This window comes from Gadus macrocephalus, chromosome 9, assembly GCF_031168955.1.
Source record: "Gadus macrocephalus chromosome 9, ASM3116895v1".
In the NCBI taxonomy this organism is placed as follows: Eukaryota; Metazoa; Chordata; class Actinopteri; order Gadiformes; family Gadidae; genus Gadus; species Gadus macrocephalus.
In genome coordinates, this window is record NC_082390.1 from 15,297,055 (window position 1) to 15,317,708 (window position 20,654).

A 20,654-nucleotide genomic window follows, 5' to 3' on the forward strand; every position below is an offset into this window, starting at 1 on the left:
ATGCCACGTGCTTTCTGTTTATTTCAAGAAGGGGAGGGAGAGAGAGGGAGAGAGAAAGAGAGCGAGAGAGGGGCTGTATCTGTCTCTGTGTATCACACACTTACAGACACATCATCGGTGACACTCTACAGCCTTCAACCTCAACAGCCTAAAGGGACGCAAGGACACCGAGACCAAGAGCCTGAACTCAGACAGCCGGAAAAAAGGAGTTCTGATCCTCAGTGCATAAGGTACGGTAAAGCCTTTGTTGTGTGTGCTATTTTTCCAATAGTGATCCGAATCACTTTAGGTCTGATAATTCTCCTAAAGTGATTGCCAGGCCGATTGGTCACACTGAAAGTCCACCAGAGTGTTAGAATTAATCATCTTTCAGACCTTCAAAAAAAGACCAAAAGGGATGTTTAATCCCAGAAATTATGATTTAGCACTAAGTATGTCAAATGACTGGAGGATTTGGGAGGTGTGACTACTGCAGGAGAGTAAATAAAGTACGGTGCACGTTAAGCTCTCCCCCCCAGCCCAACCCGCACCATCCTCCTCTTGCCCTTCTGCCAGCGTCTGCATTGGCGTCACAGAGGGATTTTGGCCGGTCTAGCTTATTCCATGTCTTCACAAAGGAGGTGTGCTAAACACTGGACAGCAGCACTATCCCTCATTTCCCTGATACTACAGGAGAGGCTGGAAGAACGAAATAAGTCCATGTATTGTGGTCTGTAAATCTCCTCCCTTGATTTCATTTATTAACCTGGACGTCTCCTTGAGAACATATTCTGTTCTGCTCATAGATTAATTGCATTGTGAGTATGACCATTCCTTTTGTACTTTTCGCATCTGCTGCTGTGCCATGTATTGCTCTGTTGTTGATCACGTGAGGCTGAATGGCAGGGCATGTTTGGCTTTGCAGCAGACCTGGGTTGTGGAACTAGGGGATAGGAAGTTTGTCATAAATAGGCTACCTCTGTCTGTCTTGGAGACTTTTTTGCATTTGCATCCACTTGCTGCATCTAAGATGTTGGAACACACCGTGCATCTCTGACTGTATGCACATAATATACATTTGTGAGTTTTCAAGAGATTTCATTAGCATTATAATGTTAACGTTGCATGCTGTTGTGTCTTGAAGCCAAATGTTTCTGGTGTAATAAATCTTTATCGATGAGTGAAGCTGGTACCTATCAGTCATCAGAAGGACACCCGACCTCTGGGGGTAACTACCTGAACTGCTTGGCTTTTAATGATTTTCAACTGTTTGGGAAGATAACCTTCTAACCTTGAACAAAGACGAGGAAATCCTGGTACCAAAAAGTGTTATTTTCTTGATATCAGCATACATCCACATACAATGTGTTTGTAAATTGATATCTTATTGTATCACTTCTGATAATGTCTTAATATAGCCTTGATTGGTCTTTCATGTAATATTATGTAATATTAAAAAAATATTGGATTGCCAAATTAATCAAAAACTATGAGCCATTTTTATGGCATTACCATTAATCTTGGATACATGATCAGGTAAACAAATCCGAGTTTATCTTTCCTACGGATGCAAATCTGGGAGAATATAAATAGTTCTAGAACGAGCGATACATGCATGCTAAACTGGCTACATGCTAAACGGAAGTCGCCTGCTTGGTCAGCAACATACAGCAATAAGTAATCAGATAACTGTATTGAAAAGCACTGTCTTTAGCGTAGTAGCATTCAGATAGAGATATACAACTCATCTGTTGTCTCACGCGCACATAATGATATTGTCCGCTAAATGGTGTTTAATTGTCGCATTCACTGAATGTACATAATGAGTACAGCGTCATCTGCTGTGTACAGTAAATGCATTGAAGCTCTCCTGTAATCCTGTACAATCTTTTTTATGACTCCCCTTTGCACCTGCAATGCACCAACGGCAGTACGGAGGATCTTGTCTCTTGTACCTCTATACCCGCGGCTAGATGGGACCCGGATTGTTTTGGACCTTCCCTCCCAAGGCCGGCTGTAAGGTTCCCCAGAGCCTCCTGCAGTCCATGTACGTAGGACCGCTGAGAACACAGCGACCACAGCCGGCCTACCATACCACATACCCCGCCGCGTAGAACGCCTGTCTACCGGGCCTCCGGTTATGTACGGTTATGTGTAGAGATATACTGCATATGTACACATGGCATCTTCGTCCATCACTCCATCCTGTGAGTCGGCCAGTCCAGGTTTAAAGTGATGGATAACAGCGTCTGAAAAACGTAAAATAGCCATAAGAAATCCCAGAGGGGTGTCTGCATACCCCACCTAACAAATATCTCGTCCCGAAAATGTCAAAACGTGAATTCAAACACAACACAAAGTTGGCTAATAGGGTCGGTCGTGGAAAGAGGCCGACAGACTACCAAGACAGCCCTAGCTTCATTCAGCTGCACAATTGCTTAACGTGAGGGTAAGGTCAGTGGTCACTGCTTTGAACACGTGAGTGTGTGGTGATTGGTTTACCACTTGGCTACCAATGCGTACCCTCAACAGGAGGGTAGATAGACTCCACCCATTAAAGCAGCTTGAAGGAGTCAAAAATGTAAGAGATGTTGTGGAACATCAAATTATGATGCTTAATCCACACCTTGATAAACCTTAAGAACTTAATCCAAAGTAAGTTGCAGATGTCTTGTTGTCCATCACTTTTAGCTATATTCTCGTTGACTGGCTGTAGTCGACCACCGAGCCCAGATTTCTCAAGCCCTCAGAGAACAGATACCCCCTCCATGATCGTGGGCTGGTGGTGGCAGTAGAATAGGCTGATGGAAATGACTCTGAATCATGGGTTGAAGATCAGGAGAGGCTACATTGAAATCAGGCTGATTGCAAAACGCTACGCTCAGGACCTAACATGTAAATTATGATTATTAGTACTCCTTCATTGTGGCTGTTGCTACGACTAATATACTAGTCACAAAGTTGGTCCCGGAGCAGGTTCTGTTGCAATATTTGATGTGCAGTATTTTACAGCTTTTCATCGTACAAAATCTCCCAATCTTGGACCACCATCATGTGTGACTCATGAGCTGTGGGAGGAAGCATAGGATCGAGACTGACGTGGAACGATTCGTTGATTCATAGATCGTTTCTCGTCTTCATTGGCCAAACGGATGATGGTGATGATGATGATGATGATGATGAGGATGATGATGATGATGAAAATATTGAGCATGGCGTCAAATGTACTCATCTTTATCATTTCACATCTATATATTTCACATATAAGTCACATATAAACACAAACCCCGACACACGTACATTCGCAGACCTACACACATTGTTTATTGACAATGTGTGCCATTGGTTCCTGCTGCTGCTGTCATCGATCTTCTTTGCAGATACCAGCCACCACAGTGTCTGGCTGTTGGTCTCTGTATCAGATAGAACCGCATGTCCTCTGCATGAATCTCCCGTCTCTGTTGAAGGAATCCAAGTGTGCCCCTGATGTTGTTTCTCCCCACAGCACCCACGCCATGTAGACGGTGTTTTAATCATGGTGTTTGTTTGAACCTCATCGCGATTCATTGAATCCCATTCAATGGATTGCATTTTTCCCTACATAATCGCTAATGACAGTGACTCAATCTGACATTGGATATGTTTGTTCTAGTTTTTGTATTTAACTGTGGGCTTGTGGCGTTTATTACGTGATAACCGACAAAGTTTGTTTGCCCGTAAGGTCTTTGGTGTCGTGAATATTACAGTGTGTACGTGTTGGAATACAGAATGGATGCTGTGAGGTGTCAGAGAAGAGGGGATAAACCAATTAAAAGGACTAGGTGCTTGGTTGTTGAAATATTGTTATTGAATATGATTGGCCCATGCTTCTCTGTGGATATTAAACTGGAGTGCATCTCAATTATGTGGTCTGACATAATTGCCCTTAATATATATATATATATTTATATATACAGTATATATATATATATATATATATATATATATATATATATATATATAAAGTAATTATAAGGTCAGGTCATGTTCTAGAGACAATTACTTTAGTTAGTTTTGTTTCTATCTCAAATGGTATTTAACCAAAAACTCGTTCCAGTCCTACTCCCTAAGCCTGCAATGACAGCACTGCCTCAATGGAGCCTTGTCGCGCTCACATCTGAATGGCCTTTTCGTTAAGGCGGGACACTTGGCAAACGTCCCCCTCTCTCAGCAGTGTCCCCCGTGGGGCCCACGAGGTCTCTCCGTCTGCCCCTCTGGCCCCGCTTCCAAAAGCAACCTTTCGGCCCTTCTGGGAGAACAACTCTCTTGGTGTTCCAATATGGTCCCAGGCCCATCCGACCAGGGCATTCTGCATGAGCCACTCAGATCAGCGGTGAGGAGGAGAGGGTGATTTGGGTAGTCTGATATCCTGAGATGAGTTGGTCAGGGCGTACTTTGTGGTTGTTTCGACTGCTGATTGGGCGGCACTCCAGTGCGATGAATGTATTGTAGTAATACAGTGCTTAGTGCATTCGAATTTTGCAATACAATTTGGTGTACATGTCTGTATATATATACAGTATATATATAAGAAACTAAATTATTAAAAAAGTGCTTAAGATCAAAATCCAACTCTTCAAAGTAATGCGTTGTTTTTCACTGATTTATTAACGGTTCTCGTCGCTGGTTCTTCCACGTCCACATCAATCTGAAGTAGACTGAACCACGACATGGAGGAAAAAAGGGATTGTTGACCGCGACTGTCTCCTGCTGCCCGCTGCCGAGGGACCACCGCCTCCTGCAGCGGGCAGCAGGCAGCAGGCAGCACCGAGGCGGTGGTCCCTCGGCAGCGGGCAGCGGGCGGCGGGCAGCGGGCAGCACCGAGGCGGTGGTCCCTCGGCAGCGGGCAGCGGGCAGCACCGAGGCGGTGGTCCCTCGGCAGCGGGCAGCGGGCAGCACCGAGGCGGTGGTCCCTCGGCAGCGGGCAGCGGGCAGCACCGAGGCGGTGGTCCCTCGGCAGCGGGCAGCACCGAGGCGGTGGTCCCTCGGCAGCGGGCAGCACCGAGGCGGTGGTCCCGCGGCAGCGGGAAGCGGGGCTCAAGCGGGAGACAATCGCGGGCAACAATCCCTTCCTCCTCTATGTCGTGGTTGTTGAAATGTGGAAATACCAGAGACGAGAGTCCGACGTGTTATGCGCCATAACACCAACAGCAGAACGGTTATCCAAATAACAAAGAAGTGTACAACACTTGTCGTAGCTCATTGACTCATTGGCGGGCCAAATTCTCTGGGCGGGCAAGGAAGAGAAAGGGGAGTTAACTTAGCCCCTTATGACGACATATGGGGCCACATTCCAATCAGCGCGCCTGGGCTTCCATTTTTCAAAGGCGAGCAGGATACCTAGTGCTCGTTTCACACCGAACGCAAGTTTTAGCCACTAGGGGACGATAGGCAGGCTAGGGGAACTCATATTAATGTTAGGAAACCTCATCATGAAAGATTTTCATGCCATGGGACCTTTAAGTATTTAAGGTATATAGGTGTTGGTGTAGGTCTCCCATGCTTCTGATTCAACCTCTGTTACCTTTCCATTGACAAGTTGGAGACTGGTGTATCTGCTTGTAACAGGATAGCCCCACAGGTCTTCTGTCTACACTCTACCCTATCACACCTTTTCACCTTTCACCAGATTCCCCTTTGTTAATTTTTACACATAATGCTTATTTATTTGTTTGTTTGTTTATTTAGCAGGGACAATGCACAGCACATTCGCAATACCAGAGTTAGCTTCACTTTCACTATACTTTATTTCATCGACACTCTACTCTAGTACCATACATATACATACATACAATATTGTTATTCTAGTTTTATTTCCTTTGATTGCTTTAAATTCAAAGGATTAAGTTTGGATGTTTAACCTTTTAAAACTGTAATTGTGATCATTTACAACTAAATAGATAAACATGGGAATATGTAATCTTGTGTGCGTGCGTGGTGGTGTGTATGTGTGTGTGTGTGTGTGTGTGTGTGTGTGTGTGTGTGTGTGTGTGTGTGTGTGTGTGTGTGTGTGTGTGTGTGTGTGTGTGTGTGTGTGTGTACATGTGTTTGTGTGTGTATGAGGTGTGGGGGAGAGGGGTTGACAATTTACGTGAACGGGTTGATGCCATTCGAGTGCAACTCAAAGAATTAGCTGGTGTCCATTTGTGAATGCTTGTATTAGCCAGTGGGATACCAGCTCAACACTGCGATGCCCTTTAACGCCTCAGCATCCTTTCATTTCCTTCCACACGCTAATCCGCACGGAAAGCTTTCATGATACACACAGCTCAACAATGCCTTCATTCAATTTTCACCAGGCCTGTCCTTAGAACCCACTACGCCCACCACCTCAGACGGCTAAAGGCTCCGATCCTCAATCCACAGAAGGTGACTGAGATTGAAGAATCAGCTCTGTTGAGCCGCACAGAGGTTTTTGTCCGACTTGTTCACAGAAACACATATTTGCTTGCAACACTTCGGACAAAGCACCGGCCATCTCACGAGACGAGGCCCAAACTGCCAAAGGCCCAATTTTAGTTGAGGTTCTGTTTAATATTTAATGTTAACATCTCCCAAGAATATCTCTGGGCAATTTGGAAGCACAAAATACCCGTCTAAAGATTCAACAGTGATTAATAATTCATTTTCCACAGTATCAGACGCTGGGAGACTAATATGACTCTGATCTCTGATCAGTTAGCTGTGTCTGAAGTCTTTTGAAGAACACGGGCACCAGCTATTAAATCCAAAAGCATTCTGTTTAAAGCACACGTTTGTGTTTGCTTCTTTGCAATTGGATCCCTTTGTAGCCCTTCAACTACTGCTGAAAACAAGCAAAGTAAGAAAGGGGAGAGGGGAGAAACCTTACCCTATCCTGCACCATGGCCAACAACAATTACTTGCATGTACATTATGTTTTGCAGCATTTTGTGGCCACATTAAAATTGCATCAGAGAAGCTTTCCATCAAAACTATAAGCAGGTTATATACATTGCTAGAGCAGTATCATAATAATATGTTATATTGCTTTTTTAACCAGTATTGCCCAACATTCACCCATTCAGAGACCCATTCAAACACACATTCAGACACAGCCAGCTCGTCAAGTCATGCTCATGGACACCTCGACACTGAGCTAGGAGGATCAGACTACCAACCTTCCGGTTACCAGGCAACCTGCTCTACCTTCTGAGCCCATAATAGCACATTAAGTCATGGGATGGAGGTTGAAAAAAAAGTAGTTGGGCTGCTGTGCCAATGACTGCAGAGAGTATGCATGAGAAAAGAGAAGCGATGGATGAAGTGGTTATCAGGTTGGCCTGAGCCATAGGAAGACAGACAAGCAAGCATGAGTTATCTGCAATTTACCACCCTCTCACTCATCGCTTTGTCCTCAGAGGGGAATTAGCACTTTAGCTCACACTTTTAATTACATTCTATAACATGCGGTTTATGTTTTTTATGAGGAGATTCATCTCTATTAGTGGATTGCTATCCTCTTGATACGTCTCATGAATACTGTGATCTGGGGTCAATATAAGCTCAGATTAAAGTTAGCTTTACCACTCCAGTCCGAGAACAACCAACAACAAAATGTATATGTTATTTCTCAATACCCCCCTCTCTCTCTCTCTCTCTCTCTCTCTCTCTCTCTCTTCTCCCCCCCCCCCCCCCCCCCCCCCCCCCCTCTCCCTCCTTTCTGTTTTATTTCCAGCCATAGATTTCTGCTCAGCTACTACCAGTCCGCCTGACTGCTCTATTGATCTCATATGTTTAACAGGAAGCGTCCAGTTCTGCTGTGACAGTCTACTGTCCGCTGTCCCCCACCAGCTTAACCCTGGACCAGTGGCCCCTACAAATTAACGCAACCAGTCCAAAAGTACAGTCATAAAATGTGAGCACAATTTAGTAGAATACCACTGTTCCAACAAATGAACCTATCCTGTCGTTTAAGATCAAAACAGCTTTATATATGGATCTTGAAAAGCAATTGAATTGCACTTTTGAGGGAATCTTAAGTGTACTTAAAGTACATCCTCATTAAAAGTCGGCGAGCACGAAGAAAAAAAGAGTGAATGTGAGACCACAAACAGAAATAACCCAGGCTGGCGACACTGCTGGGAGTTGTCATGGCAACCAGTTCTGGGCAGAACTTGAAAGCAGGTGAAGAAGAGAGAAATGGCGAGAGAGTGATCATGGAGGGAGAAGGAGAGGGGTGGTGGTCCTCTCTCTATGTGAGAAAATAGATTGAATTAGTTCTCTCCAGCAAACATCTCTTACTGTTCGTGTTACACATTTAAAGTCTTCGTAGCTAATGGAAAGAAGTGGTTCTTTCTGTTTGTCTCTCTCTCCACCTCTTTGTGAAAGGTGGAAATAAGGATGGAAGGTAGGCAAATTATCTCTCACCTGCGGACAGCCCCTGGGTGAGGGGTGGGGGAGAGGGGGGAGCGCTACTGAAAAATGCATATGGCAGCATGTTCTCCAACCTAAACGACAGAATAGGTTGTCTGTCAATAAGACCCTAAACGACGCATATCAGCAATACGTCAAGTGTCTGTCAAGTGTCAGCGTGCGAAAAAAGAAGCGGATATACCTTTTATTCTGAGTGGAAAATGAAATACTTAAAAATTGTTTTGGGATTAAAACTGTCTTTGGTTAACTTAAATATACATTTTGTTTATTCAAATAGTCCTGACAAATTTATAGCACTTTAATGTTTTCCTTTAACGAGGGATTGCATCACTTCCTGTTGGGCTACAGCCACTAACTTGATCATGAGGCTAAAAGATAATAAGACTAAAAGAAACAACAAATAAATCAAGGGGGCACAGAACGACTTGAGAGAAAGATAAGACATCTGGTGACTTTTATATAATTCAAGGTATTGAGTTCTACAGAAATCATACATTTGTTGGCTTAGCCCTACAGTAAGTGATGCAATTGATATAAAAACCCTGTACCATTGTGCTACGCACGGTTTGAACTCTGAAAATCTCTGCGTACACGGCTTTCCCACCATCTGGCTGAGCATTGAATTATGCATGTGGTCCCTGGTCTTTAGCTCTCTCCCAAGTGTCCGTGTCCGTGTCCTCTATGTTTGGCTACGACCACCATGTTGATCATTTTTGTGCTCTTTAATGTCCTTTCTCAGACGAAACAGGCCCCAGGCTCTCCGGTCAAATTGTAATTTTGCTGAAGGAGGTTCCTAACTGAGTGAAATTATCTGGAAGTATCTAAGTGGCTGTCATGATAAGAGCTGTTCAAATTCCCTCAAGCAAAGGAAAGGTGCTTTAATAATTCCTTTCTGATTGCTTTTAGCATGAAGGGAAAGGAGACTATGCTGTCCCATAATTCTGTTCGGCAGCAACATTTAAAGCAATGCACCAACAAAAAGATGGTGTCAACAAAAAGAAGCTTGGTAATGAAGCAATATTTTTCACCCGGTTGTTCACATTGGTATAGCTAAGAACCGCTAAGAACTCTGTTGTTTGGGGTGAGCCGCTCATATGTTTCGAGACAGTTTTCTTTTAGCTTGGAGATCATGTCGGATTACAGTGCCCATCCCGTGCATCCCGTGCACACTGAGGTCTCAAAGAAACAGCTTTATTAGGTTACACCCCGATGCGGAAGACGTACATATGTGAAAAGAAAACATGCTGACATGCAAAGATAGACCTACAGATCAGTTAGATGTGTGTGTGTGTGTGTGTGTGTGTGTGTGTGTGTGTGTGTGTGTGTGTGTGTGTGTGTGTGTGTGTGTGTGTGTGTGTGTGTGTGTGTGTGTGTGCGCGCGCATGTGTGTGCGTGTGTGTGCTCCCATGTGCGCACCTGCTTCACCCCATCCTAGATCTCACCTGCATCCATTACTCATTGCATAAAAAATGCAGCATCACATTCTCTCCTCGATAAAACAGCAGCTGGTGCTGTATGTGAAGAGGCACACAAAGCAATTTTTTTAATCATCTGTGAGGGAGAGAAAGAGGTCCAGTTCCACTGGTGGTTTGGTTGTTGGCGTCAGAAGACCAAATATAGCCTGACATGGAGCTGGGGAAATTGATTTTCACATCAAGCTATCGTACATCCGATAGATGAATGGGAATGCAGAGGGACAGACGGAGGAGTTTGTGTAGAAGAACGAGAGGGAGGATTGTCAATGGGTTCATGAAAATGAGGGCGTCCTGAAAAGGGACAAACCGATGGAGTCGTTTATGGATAACCTTCTGTGGGGAAATGTTGGAGGGGACGAAGAATGAATTATCAGCTGTCACGCACTGCACTTGGTCATTTAATACATCCACCCCCCCCCCCCCCCCACAAATTAAAGATAGCGAGAGCTGCGATAATGAGATAAGATGTATTAAAATATCTGAGACTTTGCAAAGTGCCAATACATTTATTAATACTTAATAGCAGACACGCATGGAATAAAAAATATATTTTAAGAGCCAGAGAAAAGTAGACAGAAAGGCCATCGTAGGCTCAGACATTAAACGACCATTAAAAACAAAGTGGGACCAAAATAACGGCCATAAAGAGATACACTAGGACAAAGAGGATGGGAAGAGAGGGGATGCAATGAGAGATAGATGGTGGAAAGAAATGAGCTGCAGTAGGAAGAGAGAGGTAGAGAGAGGAGAAGAGACTGCGATGGGACAAAGGTGCATGTGGTTCTGTGTCTTTTTTTATCCCTGGCACCTTTCCAGTTTCTTGAGAAAGGTCACACCGTCAGAGAAGGAGAAATAACAGGGGGGCAAGTGGGAGTGACGATCTGGAGGAAGGTTGACGCTTTTCAAATATTTATTATTTATTATTTATTAACAAAACATGAGTGGTCATTAGAAGCTTAAGTTAATATAATGTAGAATATCCTCTGGTAACTTAAGGTCAGGTGAGGTCCATCTTCCAAAATGTCACCCTTCATCATTGTTCAATCACCGGCGTCATTGACTGGATTCTGGAGTGCTGTTCAGGTACTAGGGGCGGATTCCTAAGGGGGTCGCATTCAACCAGAAGTGAACTCAAATGCACAGACTGGTCAATATACAGGCAGGGAGGCATGCAGAGCTGAGAAGCTAGGAAGGTCAGGGCAATCAGAAATGGGTCAGAAAACAGGCAGGCAACGGCCCCAGAACGGTAAGCAGGGCACAGGTTGAGAAATAGGCAGGTAGCAGTTACTAAACGACTGGACCGAATGAGGTACGTGCACAGGAACAACTTGCAAATGAGTGAAGACAAGTCAAGAAGACTCTTATACAGAAGGGTTGATGAGGGAACGGAAACAGCTGTGGGTAATAAGGAGTTCATGGGAGTTAATCAGGAGATCTAATGGGCAACGCTAGGGACGGAGGGGGCTGACCCTGGCCTGATACTGGTGGACAGAAACCTGACTGTTTTGGTTACAATTCTGCCATTTATTTTGTGGGTGACCAAGCCAAATCCAATTTTGGTCAACATATTTGGCTGAATATGTTTCGTCTCCTTATGGTTTTGTTTCTACAGGATCACTGCCATGGGCATATGTGAAACACATTCACACATGTGTTTGATTATTACTAAGGCGATATTCATTGTTTATTCATTGGAATACAATTTGCTAAGCCTTAACCCCTGCCCCCAGCTACAGTACATACTGTTCCAGGATATCTCAGTAGCCAGCAACCAGATATGTATGTTAGGTACATTTTGGAAGATGTGTGTGTTTGTTTACCTTGACTGACAGCTGAGCTAGCCTCAATATCGACTCATTGAAAACATTTGGATTATTTTTCTTTCATACCTTAATGGCATTAGCCTGGACTCCAGGCCTCCAAGGACCATTACAGCACCACACATTCAGTCTTTAAATATTTTGGTCTGTCCTTTTCAAGGGGCAGAGAACATTGAAGACATTGGATCCTTTCTCTTAAATCTGTTCATCTCTGCATGGAGCTCTTTTGAGCAGTTAACAGGTAATGTGCATGTTGAAATACATTTTTTACTTGTGTTTTTTTTATGTGTGTCGTGTGTCGTGTGTGTGTGTGTGTGTGTGTGTGTGTGTGTGTGTGTGTGTGTGTGTGTGTGTGTGTGTGTGTGTGTGTGTGTGTGTGTGTGTGTGTGTGTGTGTGTGTGTGCGTGCGTGTGTCTGTCTGTTGCCATGGTGATTGCAGGTTGCTGTCTAGGATGGCGGGTATGAAGGAGCAGCTGTTCACCGAGGAGAAACCCCTGCTTCCTGAACAAAGAGGAGTGGACTCAGATGTGGTCAGTCACCCCCTTGTGTTACTTAACCCGGCGGTAGACGCCATGATGTGTATAGGCTGTTTATACTTTACACTAAAAGTGCACTGATTATAATGGCTGATACACATACTTGATGTTCCTCATGTCGATGGTTTATAATTAGAGAAGTGCTTTGTTTACCCGCCAGACGTGGAGATGAACCGATTCAAAACGATTTTCTTTGTTTTTAATGTGCTGATGACACGAGTCATTCATGTGGAAAATATAATCAGAGACTGATTTGAAACCAGACAAATATGGGCATAAGAGGGCAAATCTAGATAAGTGGGAAATCGGATTAATAGCAGAGCAACGCAAAGAAAGATGTTTCTGAATGCAATCAGGCATTGAAATAAAGAAGATTGGAATATAAATGCCCAACCACCGGCATATAAACAATGGTTCTGACAAAAATGTTATTAATTAAATGAGTCAGATTTAAAAATGTAAATCAAATACAACTAAAGTACCAATGTGATACCTGGAGTGGCTCTTTCCCCCTAATTTTTGTTTCATGACTGAGGCCTATTCCCTTTCTAAACAATAGAAACCAACATTCTCTGTTCTAAACTATTTTCCGGATGACTCTTGAAATACAATGAATGAATCAATACAATGCAAATGTAACCAGTTACGATCTCTAGGGCGAGATCCACTGTGCCTTCAAAAATGTAACGGATAATGTTTGTTGTTTGTCAAGACGCAGCCCGATGGAGGAGAGGAGGGGTCCGGGGTTGCGAGCACGAACATCAGTGCTGACCCCTTGCCACAAACCCACTCCCCCTCTCCCCACAGTCGGCCCGCTCAGCGCTGGCATGTCATCGCGCGGCACTGGCTCCGCCAGACCCGCTGTCGGACCGGCGAGGTCAACCGGGTAACTACCAGACAGCTGCCGACACCAACTTAGAGCAGGGGCAGAGAAAGCACAGGGAGAAATAAACAGCGGTAGATAGATAGAGGATAAGGCCAACATCGCTGATACAACCTTTAAGGGAGAGATGTGGAAAACGCTTACCTACAGAACCGTTAATATAGGGAAATTGTCTCAATAAGAGGCATAGGATATGAATCATACCTGTTTCAGAACACCAGAGATGCAGGACAGGAGGCCCCAACTAACTTCCATTAGACTTCCATCGGGCCTTGTTTTCCTTTTAGATTTAGGCCTACCATAGATTTGTCACTTTGTCTTGATTTGGAGTGTTCAATTTAGGCTTATTAGCTGAAGGTCCACGATTGTTCAATCCACAACTTCAACCTTTATTCACAATTTTAACAAATAGGATGGAATTATTACAATAATCCATTTAGAAAGAACGAACAGCGCCACCTGCTGGTCCGACTATCACACTACCACCCCGTTGCCGATTAATTACGCCTTAACAGAGGATAGTAAACCGTTGCATGAAATTCACAGGATATGACGCTGCCCTTTCAATTGCCACTGGAAACGCATTCGAAAAACACCAGCCGTCTGACACCTCCCACCAACCCCTTTATGCAAAGAGATGGGATTTGAAGCAATTCAGGGCAGCTTCAGATTCTGTTCAAAATCCCTTTTTGCATGAAGTACTGTCTCATCCTAACCCTAACCCTAACCCTAACCCAACCCTCTCTCCCTCTAGGTGTGTCCTTGTCCTGTCTATTCTATATGTTTTCTTGTCTTCAACTTTGTCAGCTTCATTTATAATAATCAAATCTATCTCTATCTAGTTTCTTTCTGCCTAACCATTTTCCACTTCATCCTGAGCTCATCTTTTTCTTCCTCTTACTACTGAATATTTCCCATGGATATTTCTTGCTCCACATTTTATGTGTCCAATTTACCAGCCGTCCAGTCTCTTGTGCAGGCCCAACTCTTTTGAGCCTGGCTGGAGTTTTTGAAGTCTACAAAGATCATCTGTAGTGGATGAGAGCTATTGAAATCAAACGTTCTCCTGCTGCTCTCATTAAACGTGTTGCAAAAACGATTTCAATGGAAACATGCTTTCTTTAATACACATGTAACATTAAGAATACTGCAGTTATTCTTTAAGACATGTTTAAAATGTTATTTCCACATTCAAAAAGCAGTTTAAGTTATTGTTATATGTTGTCCTTTTGTATCTGTATGTTTATGTGTTTTTGTGTCTATTTCTCTCTCCCTCTGTCTCTTACACTTTCAGATATATCCTCTTTCCTCTTTTCACCACCAACTGCCGTAACCTTCCCAATCTCCAGAGGCATTTAGGCAATCATAGTCAAATACAACATTTGTATCTAAATGTAAAAATGCTGACTATCACACCATCCAGAATCAGATACAACTTTTTTTTTGTGAAGACATTTGGGGGTCAAATATAGAACCCACTGGTGGGTTGGGTTCATACACAAACTCCTTTTTGAATGGTGTTTACTGCTGTTATGCAATCGCATCCACAACATTACGGATACCCACACAAGTGAGCATCTTGGTCTGGTTGTAGAGCGCCGACCTAGCTGGTGTGTTTTCAGCGCTAGCGTACCAGTTTCACGCCTCCAAGATCCTAAAATAACCGCAGCAAATATTCCATCGCTGCTGCCACACTGCACATTGTTCGGAGTGTATAGGTTGTGTGCAACCTACGCAACAAAATATTGTGTAGGTGTGTGCTGCTGCATGTGAGAGATACAAGAGAACTGTACCATTGCCAGTACACACTGTACAGAACATCTTGTTTTCACACCCACCATTAAACATGCTTTGACGCTTCAATGCGACTGCACAGCTCTACTTGCAGGAACTGCTCTCTGCGAAAATAACAATTGCGCTCGTGTGCTTGGCTAGTTTTCAGACAGGTACACGGTCCGTTGAGATAACAAAACAAACACTACCTCATCATCATGCTCGTTATACAAAGGCCTTCTCTGCCTTCAGTTTGCTGCAGCAGCAGCCACAGCTGTGAAGGCTGGTGAGGAGTTATAATGACCCTCACGCCCTGCTCTCGTAAACACTGGATCAACAAGGCTCTGTTCCTCTCTGCTGCAGGGCTTTCACAAAATCAAACAACCTCGCTTGTGACACAAGCGAGGTACACTTTAAAGGTAAACTAGGGCCGAGAACACTTTGACATCGTTAAGATACGTCTATTGGTGATGTACAACACACCCCTGGTCCTATTAAACCATTTTTTGTTGTTCACTCTGCAGCTGCTAAACTCAATTTCTGTAGAGTCTATGTCTTCAGATCGGTGTAGCATCCACCATGAGAATCATATATTAGATGAATCCCCATATGAGCCCCAGGGGTTCATATATCAGGGGATGGGCCTATAGCGAGAAATCTGCTATTTTGTAAGAGGACATTATTTTTGCCGGGCCAGCAGCCTCATGAATCCAGGATGCCGCTTCATCTACCAGGCTGAAGGAACAGCCTGTTGGGCACCGTTCACCGCCGATGTGGTCTGGCCCGCCAGCAGGGAGCCCATGGTTCATGCATCTATGGACATGCAGTCCCTGACCGGTTGTGCAGCAATTCTTTGGATATCCATTTTTATGTATATATAAATATAAGTATATAAAGCTGCATACCAAAATGTTCAGCAAAGTACCAAGGGGTACAGGATCACAATCCAACACTGAAAAATGCCATCAGAGGAAAACTTCTGATTTTCTTTACCTGGAGCCTATATTCTGATCATTATGACAACGATTTTTGAGATTGTTCCAGTATTGAGCGACAAACTGGCTGCAATGTAATCATTTTGGGCAATGGCACCCGTCAATGTAGATCCATGACAGGCTCAGATTACATAATAATATATACAGATTATTATATCATTATGGAAAGGATACCTTCAAAAAAATTACATTTGTTTCTTTACCTTTCACTTGGTCACGATCTGTTTGTCCTAGTGACCAGCAGATCGTGACCATATGTGACCATATGAAAATAAGAATAAAGTACAATATTACTCATATAGGAAAGATAAATCCTAGAATGAATCAATGTGAAATGTTTTAAAACATGTCCAATTTTATAGGCTTTATTGTTCCTTGAAGCAAAATACACAGTAATTGTAGAATTGTATATGGCTATGTGAAAGCCCAGAGCCCCGTGCAAATTATTTCTAATCCTGATCCATGCTGTTTCCGGATGTGTGATATGATGCTGCTCGGATGCCTCTGGGAGAATGGGTCCTGTCCAAGAGAGGGAGACTGACACAGTAACTGTCATCAGGACATTCTGGTCCCTTAATGTATGGCTGTGCAGTCCATCTCATGTGTCCAATGTCATGTTGGAGTGAATTTAACATTCAATTTATTTTTGATTGTTCTCCTTCTCTTAATTCTAACATTCTCTCGTTCTGTTTTCTCACTTACCCGTACTGACACCTCTATTGAAATCCAAAGAGTCTTTCCTCTCTCTTTCGCTCTTTTCTCATTCTCTATCTCTAATCTGTTTTTAGTTGTTTTCATTTGTCACGTGTTCTCTTAATTCTAACACGCTCTCTCTCACCCTGCAGGAGACCTGTGATCAGATGATCCCTACCGGAGACTGGAAGGTAGGAGCTGTGTTTGCAGTCTCACGCACACTCCTTCCTCTGTCTCCCTCACTCTCTCTCTTTCTCGCTCTCTCTCCCGGCCTCCTTTCTTTCTGTCTTTCGATCTCACCTTTTTTTCACCAATCTCTGCTTTAACTTCCCAGTTGACAGATCTCACCATGTTCATAAAGATCGTTTAAAAGCAGATAATAAAATAATATTCTAATATATACACTATGATATTGAAGTAACCACATTCATTACAATCGGATATTTAAAATTAATACACAAAGATGTGCATGTTAAATCTATAAAATATACAGATAGCTATATAAAACACCTAATATATATAAAATGCTAGGACTGACAAGTAGTCATGAAAGGTATTCACAGCCCAAATGCCTCCCCGACCATAGCAATCGCGACCTCAGCGATTCGTAGCGTCACCTCATCATGTGGTGTCGAGGAGATAAGTCTCCTGCTCACCACATTAGCAGTGAATCCAAGCCATGGTTTGACAATAAATGTCGTTTATGTGTGATTTTCTGCCCCCTGTGGGCAATTGGTGCCTAGCACTTCGCTGAGCATTTTATTGTTTACGTTGTGTCATCATCGTGCTCTTTGGGATACATACGTATACGTCAAAACAATTGGAAAACTCCTTCATAGGCCAAGATAAAAATATTACCTTAACCCTAGAATAACAATAGTATCCAAATATACTCTGTTAAAAGTGAAACATTAAATAAAATGGCAGAGAAGGCCTAGTTTGCAAGCCAAGGTCGATGTTTGGGTTTGTTGGGGATCAAAAGACTGCAATGCAGAAATCAGATAACTTTCAAGAAATCGCAAACAAACGCCGAATTATTATAACTAGTGCAATGCCCTTTGAAAACTTGCCAGTTCGGAAAGGGGCTGATTGCTCTGCTTCTCGTATCGCTGGTTGCAGCTTTGCCGAAAACCGCTCATCCTAACAACTTCGCAGTCAACACTGCACTTCCTTAACAACACACCGACCAAGTGTGAAGTCGATCGGATGAACGGTAGTCAAGAACATTGTGGGACGTACAAACTCCTCTAATTATAGTGCGTTGTTCTCTTGGTTTTCATCAAGAAGTGAGAGAAAGAGAGGGTGTTTATGAGGTGAGAGGCAGAAGGTCGAGGCAGATGCTCAGGTTTGAAGATAGGTCATGTCGTTAACCACAAAGCGGCAGGCAGAGATATTCTGTTTTCGACATGGCGCTGTACCCTCGGCCAGGATGAAGTTAATCCGCTGCGTGTGGTGACAAGGCTGACAGGTCAATCAAAGTGGGGCCTCGGGACGAGAGCAGCAGATTATTGCAAGTCTGCATGCTGTGTTCGCTGGCATCTGGAAAAAGGCAAGAGAAGGAGAGAGAAAATAGGAAAGAGGTAGAGGATAGAGGAGAAGAGAGAGAGAGAGAGAGAGAGAGAGAGAGAGAGAGAGAGAGAGAGAGAGAGAGAGAGAGAGAGAGAGAGACGAAGTGGGGAGCAGCAGGGCCAGGACAAAGAAAATTCTGCAGCAGATAGGCACACCACCCTTTGTGCATGTTTGTGCATGCATGCTTATGATTGTGTGTGTGTGTGTGTATGCCAGCATGCATGTTAGTTCTGGGCAGCGTCTGTGCATTGCAAGTCCTATTAAAAAAGGATTGCCTGTTCGACTTTCTTCAGCACATTAACTCATCTTCAGTTATTTAAATGACCAGAGCGTAATGTTTCAGTTTTTGACAACTGATACGATGTGGATCTTATTATCAGGAGGGAGAATATGAGAAACCAATACAATGCAGAGAGAGAGGAAAACAACATGTATTTCTCTCCATACTGGCAGTGGTCCTGAGGAGAGTGAACTAGAACACAGACGAGGTACCCGACCAATACCAGGCGGGGGCGGGACGCTTCTCAGCCATCAGTTGCAGCCGGCCCCCTCCCCCTATTCCTCTCTATTTTGGAGCATGCAAGGGGAATGTGTGATAGATAAAATGTGCGAGGATGGGAGAAGGGGGGGGGGGGGAGGGGGCAGTATCATAAAACTCTGAGACTGGCTCTGAGCAGAGCAGAGGTAAAACAGACCAAGCGAGTGCAGCATCGAATACAGCATTCCTCCTTCTGCAAGCCAGTGTCCAGGATCCTGGTCTCCCAGTCCGACTACATTGTATCCCGTCTCTAGCTCCTTACGTTGGCACGATGCCTGAATGCTGGGATGGGGTGAGTCATTAGAACAGTGGCCTAGGGGGAGGGGTGTCAACGGTCTGTGTGTGTGTGTGTCTGTGTATCTGTGTCTGTCTGTGTGTCTGTGTCTGTCTGTGCTTGTGTGAATGAGAAATAGCTCCTGTGTATCTATTTGCTGAGGAGAATATTCAGCAAGGGAGCGTGCATAATGTTAATGTTACAAAAAATGTATCTTATCCGGATAAACATTTGTTTCATTGCATGTTTAATAACAACAATTTGTAATTCTTAATGTAATATTAGTGTTTTTTTTATGATCAATCACTGATGGAGGAACATGCGTCTGGCTACTGCTTGCTGCAGCTGCATGTTGGTTTGTGTATATTGGTGAGTCACGCTTTGAGCTTGGCCAACTGACACAGATGTGGTGCTGAGCTGCTGCTGTAGCAGACGACTGCTGGCCATGCATGCACGCGCAAAGGAATAGTGCATGTGTGTGTCTGTATGACGTGTGGTCGTGGAAGTGTTAATCGCGGGCACAGGTGTATGTCAAATAAATATAGCTCTGCAACCTTGAGAACAAGGAGACAAGCTATGTGTTTTCGCATTATGAAAAAAAAAACTGGATTTGTTGCAGTGGAGTGAGGGAGAGCTGGAGGCAGAGAGAGAAAGAGTGTTGCCGATATGTGATCCGTACTGCAGATAAAAAATATTTATTTTGCCACATACCATTGTGTCGATGTTAAACATAAGCTTTCGACCCGGCCCTTATTTAATTGCATATTCTATCTTCTATTTATTCCATCGACAGCAACATACAGGTCATGTGGAGCTGAAAAGAAAACCTGCTTAAACAAAGGGGGATGCGACAAAGTCTCTTTTTGGACCGCATGCATGAGCTTTGATAACAATAACATGGGGGATGATGGGCGCCCGAGGCAGACGAAGGGGTTAGAGTCTCAGATTACCCAGCAATGTGCCATAGCGCTTAGGGTTTATTTAAGGAGGTCCAGAGAACAAAGACGTACCAGGTGGACTGTCATGGTGGACGGCTGTCAGTGCGTCTCTTCAAAGGAGTGAAGCTGGGTTTGGGGTTTAGCTGTAAACCCCGTAGAGAAGGGGTAGAATGTGTCTGTCACTGGCTGAACATGAAGGCTGCCCTCCCCCCCCCCACCATATCCCCATAATCCTCTGAAATCTACTCTACTCAGGCCTGTCTATGTACTTGCACAAATCAACACGTAGACACAAATCTACCACCTCCATTTTGAATTCAGAGCAGTGGAGGCTATCACAAAGTTGGCTGAAACCATTAGTTTGTTTTTGTCTGCTCTTTTCCATATTTTCCAATTAATAACAAAGATAAAGGAAAGACAGCAATCATTGTGATGCATACAAGTGTTTAGAAGTGCTATATTGTATCTTGAAAATTGTATCTAAATTAGAAACAATTAAAACATTTGATTAATTTCAGAGTAAATAGCATTCATATAGTTATCCATTAAGAGTACATAGTAAATTGTAACATTAATCAACAAAAGTTCAATCCTTTTTTTCACCATTTCTGCATTAACAAGACTCCATTCTATTCAAAGTTTGTTGTAAATACTGCAGGTGTGAACGGACTGTGATAGACACATGGTCTCCCGTAGGCTGTGTCAGGGGTGTGTGAAACAAGTGTGTCTTGCTCTGTGTTTCAGGAAC

The 20,654-nt window shown here is 43.7% G+C and overlaps 1 protein-coding gene across 1 annotated transcript in view; it reads left to right on the plus strand.

Annotated features, from left to right (window-relative positions):
* Window positions 1-20,654, plus strand: part of ndrg4 (NDRG family member 4) — a 26,063-nt gene continuing 5,409 nt past the window's right edge. Inside the window, exons 1-6 of the mRNA XM_060061593.1 lie at window positions 1-230; window positions 1,911-2,026; window positions 12,147-12,237; window positions 12,956-13,129; window positions 16,740-16,778; window positions 20,651-20,654. The exon at window positions 20,651-20,654 is cut by the window's right edge and continues 102 nt beyond it. Coding sequence (XP_059917576.1) covers window positions 1,953-2,026; window positions 12,147-12,237; window positions 12,956-13,129; window positions 16,740-16,778; window positions 20,651-20,654 — 382 coding nt within the window. The 5' untranslated portion in view covers window positions 1-230; window positions 1,911-1,952. The remainder of the gene's footprint in view (window positions 231-1,910; window positions 2,027-12,146; window positions 12,238-12,955; window positions 13,130-16,739; window positions 16,779-20,650) is intronic.